General features: G+C 48.0%; 1 protein-coding gene across 3 annotated transcripts in view; it reads left to right on the top strand.

Annotated features, from left to right (window-relative positions):
* The window catches only part of PLXNA4 (plexin A4), a 611,173-nt gene that overhangs the window by 472,193 nt on the left and 120,447 nt on the right, over window positions 1–18,533 (top strand). For all 3 annotated transcript variants that reach the window (XM_064142725.1, XM_064142727.1, XM_064142726.1), the window contains one exon: window positions 11,773–11,973. In XM_064142725.1, coding sequence (XP_063998795.1) covers window positions 11,773–11,973 — 201 coding nt within the window. The remainder of the gene's footprint in view (window positions 1–11,772; window positions 11,974–18,533) is intronic.

Here is an 18,533-nt window from a genome sequence, read left to right as displayed (position 1 = left end):
AGCCTGGCCTTAAACACCTCCAAGGATGGGACCTCAACCACCTTCTTGGGCAACCTCTGCCAGGCTCTCACCACTCTCATGCTGAACAACGTCCTCCATACCTCCAATCTGATCCTACCCATCTCCAGCTTTGCTCTATTCCCCCTAGTTCTGTCACTACCTGATAGCCTAGAAAGTCATAGAATCATAGAATCAACCAGGTTGGAAGAGACCTCCAAGATCATCCAGTCCAACCTAGCACCCAGCCCTGTCCAATCAACCAGACCATGGCACTAAGTGCCTCATGCAGTCTTTTCTTGAAGACCTCAAGGGACGGTGCCTCCACCACCTCCCACCCCCCTCAGCTCTTCTGTAGGCCCCCTTCAGATCCTGGAAGGCCACAATGAGGTCATGTCAGAGGCTCCTCTTCTTCAGGATCTGCAGGAAATCTGTCTTGGTGCAGGGCAGTTCCATCACATCTCTTGTCGAGATCTCTGACAAAATCACAATAGAAACTGAGACCTGATGAGAAACACTTTTCCCTGTGACTTGTCCATCCTACCTTAGTACATGTTTTGTTTTCTTAGAGCTTAGTTTCTCCAGCCACCATGGGAGTGGCTACTGAAGGACATGTTCACTAGGAACAGCTTGGGGAGATTTCTTTGAACGGAGATGTAACTCCCTGCTAAATGTCACTCATAACACTTGGGCTGCTCATCTTTGTAATGGAAAATCATTATAGGCTGCATGTTAGGGGGAAGTTGTTGTCAGAGAGAGTGATTGGCATTGGAATGGGCTGCCCAGGGAAGTGGTGGAGTTGTCATCCCTGGAGGTGTTCAAGCAAAGCCTGGATGAGGCACTTAGTGCCATGGTCTGGTTGATTGGCTAGGGCTGGGTGCTAGGTTGGACTGGATGATGCTGGAGGTCTCTTCCAGACTGGTTAATTCTATGATTCTATGGTGTAGTTGATTGGATAGGGCTGGGTGCTAGGTTGGACTGGATGATCTTGGAGGTCTCTTCCAACCTGCTTGATTCTGTGGTTCTATGATTTATCCCACAGCACAAAGCAAGCTCAAAATGCAACAGGATGGTATTCATCTGTCCCCACCAACAGAGTATCCTTGAAATTAGATCAGGGAAAGCTTCTGTTGTTTTGGTAGCCTAGTTCAGTGCAATATCATTGTAATGCCTTGAGTGGCTATAGGGTCTTTCTGGACACCTGGATACCTGTAGCACTGCTGGGATCTCTTCAGTACCCTGCAGTTTGAGGGAGGAAGGAAGATTCCCCATTCAGACTTAGTGCAGGGTGATGGTCTGGACTAAAGCAAGAAGACTTCTGTTTTACTCCATTGAACTATGTTCACTGCTTTGGCACATGTGAGCTTTTGAGACCTGGCCAAGGAGAAATATTCTCAGGATGTTGAAGTTGCAGATAAGAGGTGAGGCTGGAATGTGTCTCTTGGCTTTCTTGAGGCATCTCTGGGACACTGAGCTAAGATTCTCCTTCACCCCCTTGTCTTTGAGCATAAGCCTGTTTGCTTTGGCTTGTACATTATCTCATGCTGTCATGGATCTCAGTGAGGAAGAGGATGACAAGAGCCACAATGTCATGGTTCCAACCTTCCCACTGTGCAAGCCAAGGTATTATGACTCTCTGGGCTTCTGTCCTGGTTTCCAAAGGAAGTGGGTTTGCATCAACATAGCCTCTGTGTGCAACCTGTGGTTCATCTGTTTCTTTCTCTCCTCTGCTGACTTCTGAACTCATTTGCCATTCTTGGCTTAGCTGGTCCAAAGTCTGGAGCTCCCAAAGATACCAAGTTCCTACTAGCTTGGTAAAAATGGGCAGCTTTAGAGGAGCTTTAGCTTTTTGATCCTCTCCTTGGAATAAAATTCTATAGCTTTGACTCAACCCTTGTTAGATTTCAGTAAGAATAGTATCATGAGATTCCCTGTGGCTTCTGAGTGAGCCTGGGTTAGAGAAGGTCCTGTGAGCATGCAAAGCCCATTTGTTGATACAAAGGTGTAAGAAACTTATCCTTTTTTGAGGAGTAGCTACTCAGTGTCATTGGTACCTACATGGATGAGCAGTTAGGGGTATTATGACCACGTTAAAAATGTGCAGCCTCCCTGGGCTGCTGGGGTGCCATGGATAGATGTATGGTACTGTGATACAGACCAAGGGTCTTGTGAACTTCAGAAAGAAGCATAGAAGCACAGAATTGTTTCCATCAAAAATAGTCTTCTAAGATAATCATTAATCTAACACCATGAAGGCTATTGAATCTTGTCCTCAAGTGCCATGCCTACATGTTTCTTGGACCACTTCAGATATGATCATAGAATCACAGACTCAGCCAGGTTGGCAGAGACCTCCAAGCTTATCCAGTCCAACCTAGCACCCAGCCCTATCCAGTCAACTAGACCATGGCACTAAGTGCCTCATCCAGGCTTTTCTTGAACACCTCCAGATGACTCCACCACTGCCTTGGGCTGCCTGCTCCAGTACCTGACCACCCTTTCAATAAAGACATTTTCCTAATATTCCATCTGAACCTCCCTTGACACAATTGTACTCCATTCTCTCTCATTCTAATATTTGGTACTAGAGAGAAGAGGCCAACCCCCACCTCATTACAGCCTCCTTTCAGGCAGTTGTAGAGAGTGAAAAGTTCTCCCCTCAGCCTCCTCTTCTCCAGACTAAACAACCTTAGTTCTCTTAGCTGCTCCTCATAAGACTTGTTCTCTCCTTCAACATCATAGAATCATAGAATCACCCAGGTTGGAAGAGACCTCTAAACTCATCCAGTCCAACCTAGCACCCAGTCCTAGCCAGTCAACTAGACCATGGCACTAAGTGCCTTATCCAGGCTTTTCTTGAATGTAAGATCACATCCAGACAGGTTTGTAACCTCTCCAGAGAAGGAGACTCCACAACCTCTTTGAGCAGCCTGTTCCAGTGCTTTGACACCCTTCAAGTGGAGATTTTTATTTCCTTATGTTTACCTGGAACTTGATGTGTTCCATTTTGTGTCTGTTGCTCCTTGTCCTGTCACTGGGCACAACTGAGCAGAGTCTGGCTCCATCATCCTGACACTCACTCCTTAGATATTGTTGAGTATTATGACGACATCAACATCATGGAATCAAGCAGGTTGGAAGAGATCTCCAAGCTCATCCAGTCCCACCTATAGCCCAGACCTATCCAGTCAACTAAACCATGGCACTAAGTGCCTCATCCAGGCTTTTTTTCTTGCCCTTCTCCATGGAAGAAGATAGAGGTCCTTAGAGAATGACTGAAGGCTGTCTGGGCAGTAGGATGCAAATGTCTATAGCAATAACTAGAGAATAAATGAATAGCTGTTCTATCATAGAAGTACAGAATGATTTGGGTTGAAAGCAGCCTTTAAGATCAAGTCCAGCTATTAACCCAACGTCATCAGGTCACCACTAAACCATGTCCCTCAGCATCACATCTCCACACCTTTCAAACACCTGTAGGGATGGTGACTCCCCTCACATCTCTGGACAGCCTGGGAAGCTGCCTGTGCACTGCCCTGTGTTTTCCATGGCTTTGCTTGATCCACTTCTACTCTGTATGTTATTCAGAAGCTTACTTAGGTGTTCAAGAAAAGACTGGATGAGGCCATGGTCTAGTTGACTGGCTAGGGCTGGGGGATAGGTTGGACTGGATGAGCTTGGAGGTCTCTTCCAACCTGCTTGATTCTATGATTCTATGATTCTATGACTTAAGAATGTTTTCATTTAACACACAACAGACTTTGCCTGAGTAGATAAAGTTATCTTTTCTCTTGCACATACACCACATTCCTTGATGCACACATTCCTAATCCTTACTATTCAAAGGCTAGGAATTTACTCAGGGAACACCAGGACTGAGACTGCCAGCATGGCTCCAGCATCCTCTGTCCTCTGAGCAGATGTACTTTATGAGAGTCATCTAATATTTTTTGTCATTAGTCCACTCCCTTCAGCCAGTCACCAGAAGGCTTCTGCTCTCCAGATCATTACTTTTCCTTCTGAGAGCGTGTCAAAGCAGGGAATGGCTGAAAGGAAGCTAATGTTGTGTCTCTATTAAAAAGGACAAATGTGATACTTGGCTAATTATGGCAGCCTGACCTTGATCCTTCTGAGATAATGGACCAGCTGAGAAAGACTTTATTAATAAAGAATTAAAAGAGGGTAAAATCATTAATGTTGATTAGCAGTGGTGTGTGGACTGGCTTCAGAGGCAGAATAGTTTGGGATCAAGCTTTCAGCAGACTTGGGTTATTTCCCAGCACTGCCTGCGTGGCCACAGGGAAGTCACTTTGGTTTTAGCCATCGGGGTTCAGCAGTGAGCTGAGAGGTGGCTGATCTTCATTCAACCTCAGCTTTTTGAGTATCCCCTTTCTGGTAACCAGCAGCATTCCTAGGAGCAGGTGTGGAGCTGTTGAAGGGTAGGAGAGCCCTGCAGAGGGACCTGGCCAGGCTGGATGGGTGAGCAGAGGCCAATGGGATGAGATTGAACAAGGCCAAGTGCAGGGTTCTGCACTTTGGCCACAGCAACCCCAAGCAGCACTACAGGCTGGGGACTGAGTGGCTGGAGAACAGTCAGGAAGAAAGGGACCTGGGGGTGCTGGTAGATAGTAGCTGAAGATGAGCCAGCAGTGTGCCCAGGTGGCCAAGAGAGCCAATGGCATCCTGGCCTGCATCAGGAACAGTGTGGCCAGCAGGACAAGGGAGCTTCTTCTGCCCCTGTACTCAACACTGGTCAGACCACCCCTTGAGTGCTGTGTCCAGTTCTGGGCTCCTCAATTCAAGAGAGATGTTGAGGTGCTGGAATGTGTCCAGAGAAGGGCAAGGAAGCTGGTGAGGGGCCTGGAACACAAACCCTATGAGGAGAGGCTGAGGGAGCTGGGGGTGTGCAGCCTGCAGAAGAGGAGGTTCAGGGCAGAGCTCATTGCTGTCTGCAACTACCTGAAGGGAGGCTGTAGCCAGGTGGGGGTTGGTCTCTTCTCCCAGACAACCAGCAACAGAACAAGGGGACACAGTCTCAAGTTGTAGCAGGTGAGGTCTAGGCTGGATGTGAGGAGGAAGTTGTTGTCCAAGAGAGTGATTGGCATTGGAATGGGCTGCCCAGGGAGGTGGTGGAGTCACTGTCCTTGGAGGTGTTGAAGCAAAGCCTGGCTGAGGCACTTAGTGCCATGGTCTAGTTGACTGGCTAGGGCTGGGTGCTAGGTTGGCCTGGCTGATCTTGGAGGTCTCTTCCAACCTGGTTGATTCGATGACATTCTGTGACATATTGGTGGCTCAAAAGACGTTACTCTGGGGTGCAACACCGGCAAGGGGGAGTGGGCTAACCATCAATTGGTAGTGTTCAGACCCACCCCTGGTCAAGGTCACTCTCCCTGGAGGGTTAACCCTGTACAACCATATCTCTTCCACAGTCTGAGGCCCAGCCTTTCCCCAGGCACCAGACTCACTGCTGGTATCTGACTAAGCGAGCTAGCATCTTCTCCCCAGTTCAAGGAAGACTCTTAACTAGAAAGGAGTCTCTAGAAATGACAGCAATGCACGAACCCAATTATTCCTTTGTTGTCTCTGCAGATGGTTGCACTTCCCATAAATCCTGTTGCTTTCTCCTCATCAGCTGCCTTTAAAGTTCTGAGCTTTCCCTTCATGTCTTATTGCTTCTGCTGCGCCGATAAATAAGCACTCCATCCATCAACCTAACAACACTGTAAACTTGGGAAGTGCAGATAAAATATATAGTGCATTAAAAAATTCCTTGACTGGGTGAGCCTCTTTTTCTTTTTTTTTTGGTAGCTGGTTTGATTGCTGCTGGTGCCAATGTAAATTTGGGGGGGAGGGGGAAGGGGGAAGGGAAGTATATCCCGAAATTTATGGAGCTTGGAGTCCTGCCGACGAAGCATTGACCTGATTTCCACTTTATAACTTAATAACGTTGCCCAGCACTCTTTGTGTAAATTTGAAATGGGTATATATATTTTTTATGGTGCTAAGAATTAGTGGTGTAATAATGTAAACACATCGTGGACTGTAACTCACCCCTTCCCCTCCCCTCCCACCCCCTGGCACTGGGCATGCTGAGCCGCTCGCTGCTTCGTTCTCCAGCTTAGCCTGAGGCTGAGAGCTTGTGCAGGAGTTTAGAAGTGATTCATGGAGGGAACCAGCTTGTCAAGCCCTCCAGTTTGAAGCCCTTTTGTAGCTGCTAAAAAAGCATCTGGTTTTGCTCAAGTGGTGTCACAGCCCTGACCTAGGGTGACCATGCTGAGGTGCTAGAGAGAAGTTCGGGAAACGTATTGCAGGCAGTTCCTGCTGCCTCTCTTCTGGCAACTTGGTGGTTTCCTGCTTTTTATTCAGGTGAAATCTAAGTCCTCTAAAATCATTGACACAAAAAAAAAATGAAGACATTTTCTTTTCTTTTTGCTTACTTGTTTTCCCTCTACATTTTCCCCTTCCCTTCCCTTCCCTTCCCTTCCCTTCCCTTCCCTTCCCTTCCCTTCCCTTCCCTTCCCTTCCCTTCCCTTCCCTTCCCTTCCCTTCCCTTCCCTTCCCTTCCCTTCCCTTCCCTTCCCTTCCCTTCCCTTCCCTTCCCTTCCCTTCCCTTCCCTTCCCTTCCCTTCCCTTCCCCCTCCCCTTCCCCCTCCCCTTCCCTTTCCCCTTCCCCCTCCCCTTCCCTTTCCCCTTCCCTTTCCTTTCCCCTTCCCTTTCCCCTTCCCTTTCCCCTTCCCTTTCCCCTTCCCTTTCCCCTTCCCTTTCCCCTTCCCTTTCCCCTTCCCTTTCCCCTTCCCTTTCCCCTTCCCTTTCCCCTTCCCTTTCCCCTTCCCTTTCCCCTTCCCTTTCCCCTTCCCTTTCCCCTTCCCTTCCCTGCTTTAACATTTTTAACTATAACCTCATTATTAGATAAGTTGAGAGGAAATGCTCTCAAGCTTTGCTTTTCACTACAGGAAGTTTAAGTTGGACATGAGGAACAATTTCTTCCTCAGAAGGGTTGTAAAGCCATGGAATAGGCTGCCCAGGGAAGTGGTAGACTCACCATCCCTGGGAGGATTTAAAAGCCACATTGATGTGGTGCTGAGGGACAGAGGACATAGAGAAAATGGTAGATTATATTATTATTATCCTATTCAATTATATATATATTATTATTCTATTCTACTCTATTCTATTCTAATGTATTTATTATTGTGATTATTCTTGCATCCCAACAGAGCACATGAACAAAAGATGTATTGCATTTATATAGTACATGAGCAAATGACAGTCTGAGTACCATTTCTTATGGGATTCTGATGGGCTCCAGTGAGTTATGGTCCTCACTTAGATTCACTTCCTGGTCATGTTGCTTCCAGGCAAGAGGCTTGTATAAGGCACAAAGAGATGGGGAACTGGATGCTTTGAGATGAGTCATGGAGGAATTGGTGGTGATGGCTGTGTCTTCTAAATACAGATAGCTCCTAGACTTCTGGGAAAGGAATGGTGAAAATCCAATGCCAAGAGCTTTGTTTGTCTTGCCAAAGGTGCCTGCAGTGCAGAAAGTGCTAAATGAGCTCCACTTTCCTTCTGTACAAAATGGATATCCCACCAATGCTACCAGGAAACATGAGGGAGCAGTAGGAAGTCAAAGAAAGATTAACTGACCTGAATGCACTGGATGACAGGAGATGCACAGAGAAGAGAAGTGAACTGGGACACCAGTGTAAGGCAGAGATAGAATCATGAAATCATAGAATCAGTCAGGGTTGAAAGGGACCATGAGGGTCATCTAGTTTCAACATCTCTGCCATGGGCAGGGACACTTTACCCTAGATCAGGCTGGCCAGAGCCTCATTGAGCTTGGCCTTAAACACCTCCAGGGATGAGGCCTCAACCACCTCCTGAGCAACTCATTCCAGATGCCTCATAGGTGGGTAGGTCACTGTATTAAACCTTCATGGATGTTCTACCTGTTCCCATGTAAGGTATCTATCATCTAAAGTAGATTTGCCCCATGTTTTTTGGATAATGGAAAACATGTTGATGAGGCTTGGGTTCCTGATCCTGGCCATAAACAGGAGCAGAGAATTAAACTGTACAAAGTAAAATTGGAAGAAAATCCATGAAGTATCAGTACTGCATCCAGTTCTGCAGCCCCCATTACAAGAAGGATGTGGAGGTGCTGGAGTGTGTCCAGAGCAGGGCCAGGAGGATGCTCAGAGGCTGCAGCAGCTCTGCTGTGAGCACAGACTGAAAGAGTTGGGGCTGTTCAGGCTGGAGAAGAGGAGGCTCCCAGGTGACCTTCTTGTGGCCTTCCAGTATCTGAAGGGAGGCTACAAAAAAGCTGGAGAGGGACTTTTGAGGCTGTCAGGTAGTGACAGGACTGGGGAGGAATGGAGCAAAGCTGGGGGTGGGTAGTTTCAGAGTGGAGGTGAGGAGGAAGTTGAGCATGAGAGTGGTGAGAGCCTGGAATAGGTTGCCCAGGGAGGTGGTCGAGACCCCATCTCTGGAGGTGTTTAAGGCCAGGCTGGGTGAGGTTGTGGCCAACCTGCTCTAGAGTAGTGTGTCTGTGGCCATTGCAGTGGGTTTGGAACTGGCTGATCCTTGTGGTCCCTTCCAACCCTGCCTGATTCTGTGAGTCATAAAAGATCCCTGCATGCTTCATCCCTAGGGAGAGGATCACAAATAATCTGCTCCATCTATGTCTTATACTGGACAACAACATGGCAAAATGTCCTTTAAATCATAACCATAAATGTATGAAGCAGCACAGAGGAACCAAACTAATTAGTTCAGGGCTGAGACCACATAGCCTTAGAGAGGTTTCATCAGCCTCTTTGGCGTCATTCTCATGATGTCTCTCACAGGGGACTCGTTCATGTGTAGCTGTGATGAGAGTCATTGCATATGTGTGAGAGAAAAGGAGAGAGAGGGTTCTCATATTCCTGAGGCTTCATTATTTCTGCAAGCCACAGCTCAGAGCACATTTGCAGGCATTCTGTGAGGGGTTATAAATAAAGAGAATTAAACTAGCGTTGACCCAATGAGTACAGCCCATTTCAGGCAGTGGTTTTTTATCACTGCAAAAGCTCTCTGCCTCCATAACTGGCACAATTTGGTGGTTTGAGGTGTGCACTGCTGCTGATGCCACTAATTGGCAAGGGTGGAGGGTGTTGTTTTAAAGAGGCTGGCTCGTTTAAAAGCAGTTAAGGAGTAGAATGAAGCTACGTACACAAAATGAGTCAACAGAAGTCTGCTTTCAAGTGTGTTGCTCTGAGACAGGTTTTAGCTCCTCTGGAGTGTTCAGTCTGGAGAAGAGGGTAATAGAGGGTGTCCAGAGAAGGGCCACAAGGATGCTCAGAGGCTGCAGCAGCTCTGCTGTGAGCACAGACTGAAAGAGTTGGGGCTGTGCAGTGTGGAGAAGAGGAGGCTGTGAGGTGACCTTCTTGTGGCCTTCCAGTATCTGAAGGGAGCCTACAGAAAAGCTGGGGAGGGACTTTTGAGGCTGTCAGGGAGTGACAAGACTGGGGGGAATGGAGCAAAGCTGGAGGTGGGGAGAGTCAGAGTGGAGGTGAGGAGGAAGTTGTTGAGCAGGAGAGTGATGAAAGCCTGGAATGGGTTGTCCAGGGAGGTGGTTGAGGCCCCATGGCTGGAGGTGTCTAAGGCCAGGCTGGATGAGGCTGTGGCCAGCCTGATCTAGGGTAGGGTGTCCCTTGGCATGGCAGGGGGGTTGGAACTGGCTGATCCTCGTGGTCCTTTCCAACCCTGACTGATTCTATGATTCTATGAATCATAGAAGAGCTCTTCTTAGAGTCAGGGAAAGGTTTAATTTGCTATATACCAAAGACCAAATGGATGGGCTAGTGCCTTTCCTTGGCAGAGTTGCTGGCAGTGGATGTTTCTATTTCCCCTACATGTGAAAACTGTGCTTTGCCAACCTAGGTGATGCCCATCGTAGAGAAGTGTGAAGAGAAACTGCCTCCACTGGAAAACACTCCAAATAATTCTAATTTTAAGGACCCTTCTGCTTAGGTCCTGCTGCAGAGTCATAGAATCAACCAGGTTGGAAGAGACCTCCAAGATAATCTAGTCCAACCTATCAGTCCTCTGAGCAGCTCGATATTTTGCCCTCAATAATGCAAACCTGACCAGGCAACCAGAGCTTGACACAAGCTGTAAAATAAGAACCATGACTGAATCCAAACCCAGAGCCTAGTCCAAGCTCTGAGGTTTTATGCACTACACCACCCAATGAAATTGCCTTCCTCCCTCCCCCCCCCTCCCCGTTTCAATTAGAAAGAACATTAGGTCAATCAGATAAAGCCACATTGGGAGGATTTCCTCTTTATGGCCCTCGCCTCTTCAATTATCTATAATGAACTTCCTCACAGCACTGCAAAGCTTTTTATATGCAAACGAATCCTGGTTTGGGGCTGCTGCAATCACTGCTTGTTAATGAACTTGAAACAAGTGTTATCAGAAAGGTTACAGCACCAGTGGTGGAGGGGGACAGGATAAAGCCAGACTAGAAAGACCAGCCTGAAGAGCTGGGATTGGCCTGCAGGTAACGTAGTTGACTATCTGCAACCCCCATCCTGCAGCCCCCTTCAGAAGCTTTTCTATTTGACAGACATCAAGCAAAATGCCCACTCTTGGGAAATGGCTGCTCAGCAGCAGATAGGACTTTCCCATCCACCTGTCCCACTGATTCACTCTGCCAATGTGTCTCCTTCTCAGCTCCTATAGCTGAGGAGGAAAAAAAATGAGATGATGTTGCCAAGGGCTTTTTTAATGCCAAGAGTAAGAGGTGATTCAGAGGCCCTAGGACCTGTTGGGCAAGTGGAGAAGAAGGGTGTTGAAGCTATATATTCTTCAATCATAGAATCATAGAATCAAGCAGGTTGGAAGAGACCTCCAAGATCAGCCAGGCCAACCTAGCACCCAGCCCTATCCAATCAACCAGACCATGGCACTAAGTGCCTCATCCAGGCTTTGCTTCAACACCTCCAGGAATGGTGACTCCACCACCAACCTGGGCAGCCCATTCCAATGCCAATCACTCTCTCTGCCAACAACTTCCTAACAACATCCAGCCTGGACCTCCCCTGGCACAACTTGAGACTGTGTCCCCTTGTTCTGTTGCTGGTTGCCTGGCAGAAGAGACCAACCCCACCTGGCTACAGCCTCCCTTCAGGGAGTTGTAGACAGCAATGAGGTCTGCCCTGAGCCTCCTCTTCTGCAGGCTGCACACCCCCAGCTCCCTCAGCCTCTCCTCACAGGGTTTGTGTTCCAGGCCTTTCACCAGCTTTGTTGCCCTTCTCTGGGCACATTCCAGCACCTCAACATCTCTCTTGAATTGAGGAGCCTGTTTCTCTTTCATAGTCTGTGATGATTGCTTTTCCACTACCCGATTAACAGAGCGGGTATTAAAAAGCATCAGAGGTAACTCCCTCTGGTCCTGAAGGTTGAAAGCCTGCAGTGCAAAAAAAGGGAGATAGGAAAGGATGGTCTGTAAAAGAAGTCCTCCCTCACCTGTTTATCTGAGCCTTCCCAGCAATGCTCCTTGAATACCCTTGCAGCAGGCTGAGGCCCTGGGAGGCGCCAAGGCTTTGTAATCGATTGTGAAGTGAGGAGGTTGAGAAGCATCAGAGGACTTGGATAGGGCTGGGTGCTAGGTTGGACTGGATGATCTTGGAGGCCTCTTCCAAGCTGGTTGATTCTATGATTCTACGACTCCACCTGGAACTGGGAAATCCATGTGCTGATTTAGTGTGCTGTTTTTTCTCTCCCTAGGACTGTCCCCAGCTGCTGCAGGTAGAGAAGATCCTGGTGCCGGTGGAAGTGATCAAGCCGATCACACTGAAGGCCAAGAACCTTCCCCAGCCACAGTCAGGCCAACGAGGCTATGAGTGCATCTTGAACATCCAGGGCAATGAGCAGAGGGTTCCTGCCTTGAGGTTCAACAGCTCCAGTGTGCAGTGCCAGAACACTTCGGTGAGTAACCCTTGCATGCTTGGCTGTGACACAGGGGACAAAGAGGACCAGGAGTGCCTCCTGCACTGTCCCAATGGGCTATGGGCTTGTGCTGCAGCCCATAGAATCATAGAATCATAGAATCAACCAGGTTGGAAGAGACCTCCAAGATCATCCAGTCCAACCTAGCACCCAGCCCTAACCAATGAACCAGACCATGGCACTAAGTGCCTCATCCAGGCTTTGCTTGAAGACCCCCAGGGACGGTGCCTCCACCACCTCCCTGGGCAGCCCATTCCAATGCCAATCACTCTCTCTGTGAAGAACTTCTTCCTAATATCCAGCCTAGACCTACCCTGGCACAGCTTCAGACTGTGTCCCCTTCTTGTTCTATTGCTGGTTGCCTGGGAGAAGAGGCCACCCCCCACCTGGCTACAATGCCCCTTCAGGTAGTTGTAGACAGTAATAAGATCACCCCTGAGCCTCCTCTTCTGCAGGCTAAACACCCCCAGCTCCCTCAACCTCTCCTCATAGGATTTGTGCTCCAGGCCCCTCACCAGCTTCGTTGCCCTTCTCTGGACATGTTCCAGCACCGCAACATCTTTCTTGAATTGAGTGGCCCAGAGCTGGACACAGCTAAGGAAAGGCTTCCTGGATGCATTCCTGTGTGATCTGGTATAGGTGATCCTGCTCTGGCAGGGGTATTGGACTAGATGATCTTTCAAGGTCCCTTCCAACCCCTAACATGCTGTGTGTGTGTAAAGGCCTGTTGGTAGCTTTTAAACTACCCTTTTTGGCTCTTTAGGTTGGCTGATGTCTCACAATCATAGACTGGTTTGGGTTGGAAGGGACTTCAAAGGGTTGTCTAGTCCAGGTGTCACCACACAGTAGTTGTTTTTGCCCTTGGATCACAATATTTGGCCTTGCTGGAGCACCTAAGCCATGAGCCATAGACATTATTATCACCTGAACCAGCTCATATCCTCACAGTGCCACATCCTTGTGTGCAGTCAAAAGGGTTTCCAAAGGGACAAGGTGTTGATGTCAACACTAAGAGTTAACTTTATTGTGTGGTGTTTTGGTGATGGGACATACAGAACTTCCCAAAAACAGTGTGATGGATGCCAGGCTACCAAGAGAAGGGTGAGATGCTGAAAGCTTGACACAAACAAAGCTGGTGAAGGGTCTGGAGAATGTGACTGATGAGGAGCAGCTGAGGGAGCTGGGATTGTTTAGTCTAGAGAAGAGAAGGATGAGGTGAGACCGTTTTGCTCTCTGCAACTGTGTGAAAGGAGGTTGGAGCCAGGTAGGTGTTGGTCTCTTCTTTCAAGTAACTAACAAGACAAGAGGAAATGGCCTCAAGTTGTGTGCCAGGGGTGGATTAAATTGGATATTGTAACATATTCGTTTACTGGAAGAGTGTTCAGGCATTGGAACAGGCTGTCCAGAGGGGTGCTGGAGTCACCATTCCTAGAGGTGTTAAAAGATGTGTAGCCATGGCACTTTGGGATATGGTTTAGTGGCCATGGTGGTGTTGGGTTGATGGTTGGACTTGATGATCACAGAGGTCTTTTCCAAGCCTAATGATCCTATGATTCTGTGATTCAATGATTTGATGATTCTGTAAACCAGTAACTGACTCTGTGTGAACTTTGGTTAGTCTTTTCATCTCTTAGAAGCATAGAATCAGTCAGGGTTGGAAGGGATCACAAGGATCATCTAGTTCCAACCCCCCTGCCATGGGCAGGGACACCCTACCCTAGAGCAGGCTGTGCTTCTCCATGTGCAATGAGAGACATGTAACTCCCCTCCCATGGAGCCTGAGTGAGTCATGGCAATGTTGTCACTGCAGCAGTGCCAGTTTTGAGAGCAAACACTGGCATCTTCCAGGAGCTGTGCATATGTGCAATGGTGCTCCCTGCTCCTCTGGGGGTTTCTCCATGAGATTCATGTCTCCAAGACATTCACAGAATCATAGAATCAGTCATCCTCATTGCTGTTGCCACAAGATGATTTATTAATCAAAGAGCTAATTACAGGCTTTAGCCACTTCACTGCAGTTCTGCCCCTCCATGCCAGGCATCCATCACAACATCTTCTGCTGCATTAACAATGTGCTGAAGGTTATGGACAGGTCACAAGTTTTATGATCTGTGGCAAGCAAGCATCTTCTCAATGACACTTCTCTACCTATTTCTTTGTCCTTTTCCTTCCCTCTGATTATCATTACTGGTAACTGGCCTGTGAGGATGCAGGTTTGAGGTTTGCTGGCTTTGGAAATGATGAAAGTATTACACTTCAAAAATTGGTGGGTTTGGGGGTTTGGGGTTTGGTTGGTTGGGTGTTAATTTATTTGACAGTAGTGAAAAGCTGTGGTTAAAGGAATATTACACAGGCCTGGGCAGAGTCTACAGATCTGTCTGAAGAGTGTTAGTAGTAAAAGGGAGCAGCCACCTCTTAGAGTGAGGAATTCTCTGGCATACCTACAGTCATAGAATGATTTGGGTTGGAAGAGACCTTTCAAGGTCATCTAGTCCATGGTATGGCCAAGAAGGCCAACAGCATCCTGGCCTGAATCAGAAATGGTGTGACCAGCAGGAGAAGGGAGGTGATCAAGCCCCTGTACTCAGCACTGGTGAGACCACACCTTGAGTACTGTGTCCAGTTTTGGTCACCACAGCTTAGGAGAGATGTTGAGGTGCTGGAGTGGGTGCAGAGAAGGGCAATGAGGCTGGGGAGAGGTCTGGCAAACATCACCTATGAGAAGCAGCTGAGGGAACTGGGGGTGTTTAGTATGGAGAAGAGGAAGCTGAGAGGGGACCTTATTGCCCTCTACAGCTACCTAAAAGGAGGTTGTAGTGAGGCTGGAGCTGCTCTCTTCTCCTGAATTACTAATGATAGGACAAGAGGAAATGGCCTCAAGTTGCATCAGGGGAGGTTCAGGTTGGCTGTTGGGAGGAAGTTCTTTCCTGAGCAGGTGGTCAGGCACTGGAACAGGCTGCCCAGGGAGGTGGTGGAGTCACCATCCCTGGACATATTTAAAAGGAGAGTGGCTGTGGAGCTTGAGGCTATGGTGTAGTGATGAAGGATGCTGGGATGAAGGTTGGACTGGCTGATCCTGGTGGTCCTTTGCAACCATAGTGATTCAGTGCTTAGATGTTGTGCTGAGGGATTTGGTTTGGTCAAGGACTTGTCAGTGTGAAACTGATGCTTGGATCTGATGATCCTGAAGGGCTTTTCCAATCTAAGAAATTCTGTGATTCTGTGATCCATCTGTCTTGCAGGGAGCAGGGACATCTTCAACTCCAGCAGGTTGCTCAGTGCCCTGAACAACCTGACCTTGAATGTTTCCAGGGATTGGGCATCTAATATCTCTCTGAGCACCCTGGGCCAGTGCTTCACCACCTTGGTGTAAAAACTTTCTTTCTCATGTCTGGCCTGAATCTCCCTGTTTTAGGGAGACCCTCACCCATTCTCCTGTCACAGTAGGGCCTGATAAAAAGTCTGTCCCCATTTTTCTTATAGGTTCCCTTTAACTACAGTAAGGCCACAAGGTGTCTGTGGAGCCTTCTCTTATCTAAACTGACCACTCCCAACTCTCTCAGCCTGTCTTCTTATCAGAGATTTTCCATCCCTCTGATCATAGTTTTGGCTCCCCTGCCCCCACTCCAACAGGTCTATGTCTGTCCTGTGCTGAGGACTCCAGAGCTGGCTCCAGCACTGCAGATGGGGTCTTAGCAGAGCAGAGGAGAGGATCAGAATCCCCTATCCCCTCCCTCCACCTACTGCCCCTGCTGCTTTGGATGCAGCCCAGGGCACTGTTGACCTTCTAGGCTACGAGCACACATTGCTGGCTCTTGTCTAACTTTTCATCCAGCCAATGCCACCTGATGGGCTGAGCAGAGAGGAAACTGACTGCCTTAGTTGTCCTGAAGAGTCTCTTTCAGCATCTGAATGTGTGGTACCCAGTAAGTGACTCTGGTTTTGAGAGGTAATGATTACTGTTCCCTGCATGCTGCAAGAAGCTGGTAGTGCCTAGGACCAAACCCCTGGGCTTCAGTGATTCCTGGAGCTGCATTTGCTCATGGGATGCCTGAGTGCTGTGACAGCACCCTGTTGATTTTAATGTTTGTTTTCATACCAGAAGGCTGCTCCTGAGCTGTGCAGAGTGAGAGGGCTGAGTGTCAGGCTAATGCCATTGCACTCCACGACCTTGCTGCTGTGTGGTGTCTGTGGGACACTTCTGCTATGTTTGGTGGTGGCTCAGGTGGAATTTTCTTCAGAGAAAGAGGCTTATTTTGAAATAAACTCAACTTCTTTCTATCTTTTCTGCCTCCCCTCTCCCTCTCTTTCCTTCTTTCCTTTTCATTTCTTCCCTTTTCTTTCGAAGACACTTTGGCTCTCTTATTTGAGTTTTTCTTTTCACATTCTTCTGTTATTTCGTTGTTGGTTTGAATTATTCCAGCCACTGAGAGAAAGAGATGTGGAAAGGAGAACCATACAAAAGGAAGGAGACATTCACACAGATACAAAAAGGGAAGAGAGAAGCCCCAGCTCAGTTAGAGCAGATGGCAGAGGACATGGACAATAAGGAAGGAGTGCTGCAGATATGTCTCCATCATGATTATTTCCTTCCCTGTCAGAATTTGCATTCAGTCTGGAGCCACTGTGGCACAATGAGTCTCTGCTCTGAGGGTCACCTGGCTTTAGAGGCAGCTGTATGAGCTTGTTTGCAAATTGAATCAGCCCACTTCAACAGAGGTTTTTTTTTTAACTCAGCAGAGCTGCTGGATGAGATGCTGAGTGTAGCACCTGCATTGCAGACTTGGAGAAGGTCCAAAGGAGGGTGGGAGGATGTGTTGTGGTGGTGTGTCCCTGAAGGAATGCTATCCTGCCAGCAGATCTTTCTGTTGGTGATGCATGCTAGACTAAGCAATTATTCTTGGCTTATTTTCCTTCATAAGCCTCCATATGAACCCCCTCCCTTTGTACACCAGGCACCAACAAGCTCAGAATTCAGCTCTTGCAGAGTAACTTCTGCAACGTGCAGGATTTTCCCTGCTCTCACACAGGGCAGGAACAGGAAGAAGCTTTAACTCTTTGGCTTTCCACTGCCTGATCCCTCAAGATTTACACCCAGGATCATGAACCATCTTAAGCAAGCCACTTTTCTAAGTGGCTCCATCTTCATTTAAAGGATGCTGTAAGGATACCCATGTGGGACCAGCCTATCTGATGGTGTGTCAGTAATGTCACAGGCAGCACTGATGCTGCCTAGGTGCTCAGGCCAGTCAATAGCCAGCTTTGCCTCTCCTCCTGTCTCTCCTGGAGATATTTCATTTGATAACAGCAATAAGTCACTGCAGGCAGTGCGCTCTGGGACAATTATTGTACTTGTCAAGTGGTTTGAGACTCTCAGCTCTGGGCTTTGTCCTCTATCACACCACCCAAGGCATGCAATTATCACTCAGAGAGACCCTACCTGCCATTCCTTATTGCACTTATGATAGCTCTGCCGACAGTCTGGGCACAGAGTGATGGGAGGAAATGAAAAGGCAGAGAGGTAAGGAGGCATATAAATAAGGAAGTAAAAATGTCAGCAGGAATGGCTGAAATTGCAGGATCTATTAGTGCAGAGAGCAACCTCCCCAGTGGGAAGCAGTGGGAGCCCACTCACATGCAATCAGCCTGATATTAGCAACATGTGGCATGAGGAACAGGGAGAGGGCTGAGTCGTGACCCACCTTTTCAATGCCAGGATCACTGCCATTAGCTGCTTCAATAACTAAGCCAAATTTTTGCCTGGTGTGACCCTACCTTTTGCCTGGCCTTGGCACACACTGGCTTTGAGCTGGACTATCCCTACCTATGATTTGCCTCCAGTCCTTCACGGGTTTGTGTGTTGTGAGACCTGAGATGGTCCAGCTGGAAGTGCTCTCTAACTTAGGGATAGGTAAAGCAAATCTGTTTGTCACATCATTCTCCTGGAGCAAAAGATCTCAGCAACATATGACTCTGTGGTTGGCTCACACAGTAGAGTGCTGAAGAAACAAAATCAAACAACAGAAAAGCAGAGCCATGCCTGGAGGTGTTCAAGAAGACTGAGTGAGGCACTCAGTGCCATGGTCTAGTTGATTGGACAGGGCTGGGGGATAGGTTGGACTGGATGAGCTTGGAGGTCTCTTCCCACCTGGTTGATTCTATGATTCTAAGAGCACCTATGAAATACAGAATAATTAACAGAATCATGGCATCATGGAATAATTTCTACAGGAAATTAATGATCTCTAAGGTTATTAATACCAACCATTGACCTAATGTAGGCATTAACCATGTCCCAGAGTGCAACATGAGGCACTCGGTGCCATGGTCTAGATGACTGGCTAGGGCTGGGTGCTAGGTTGGACTGGATGATATTGGAAGAGACCTCCAACATAGAATCATAGAATCAACCAGGTTGGAAGAGACCTCCAAGCTCATCCAGTCCAACCTATCCCCAAGCCCTATCCAGTCAACCAGACCATGGCACTAAGTGCCTCAGCCAGGCTTTGCTTGAACACCTCCATGGATGGCAACTCCAC

This window comes from Pogoniulus pusillus, chromosome 4 (assembly GCF_015220805.1).
Source record: "Pogoniulus pusillus isolate bPogPus1 chromosome 4, bPogPus1.pri, whole genome shotgun sequence".
NCBI lineage: Eukaryota > Metazoa > Chordata > Aves > Piciformes > Lybiidae > Pogoniulus > Pogoniulus pusillus.
Note: the sequence above shows the minus strand (reverse complement) of the source record. Positions and strands in the feature narration are given on the sequence as shown.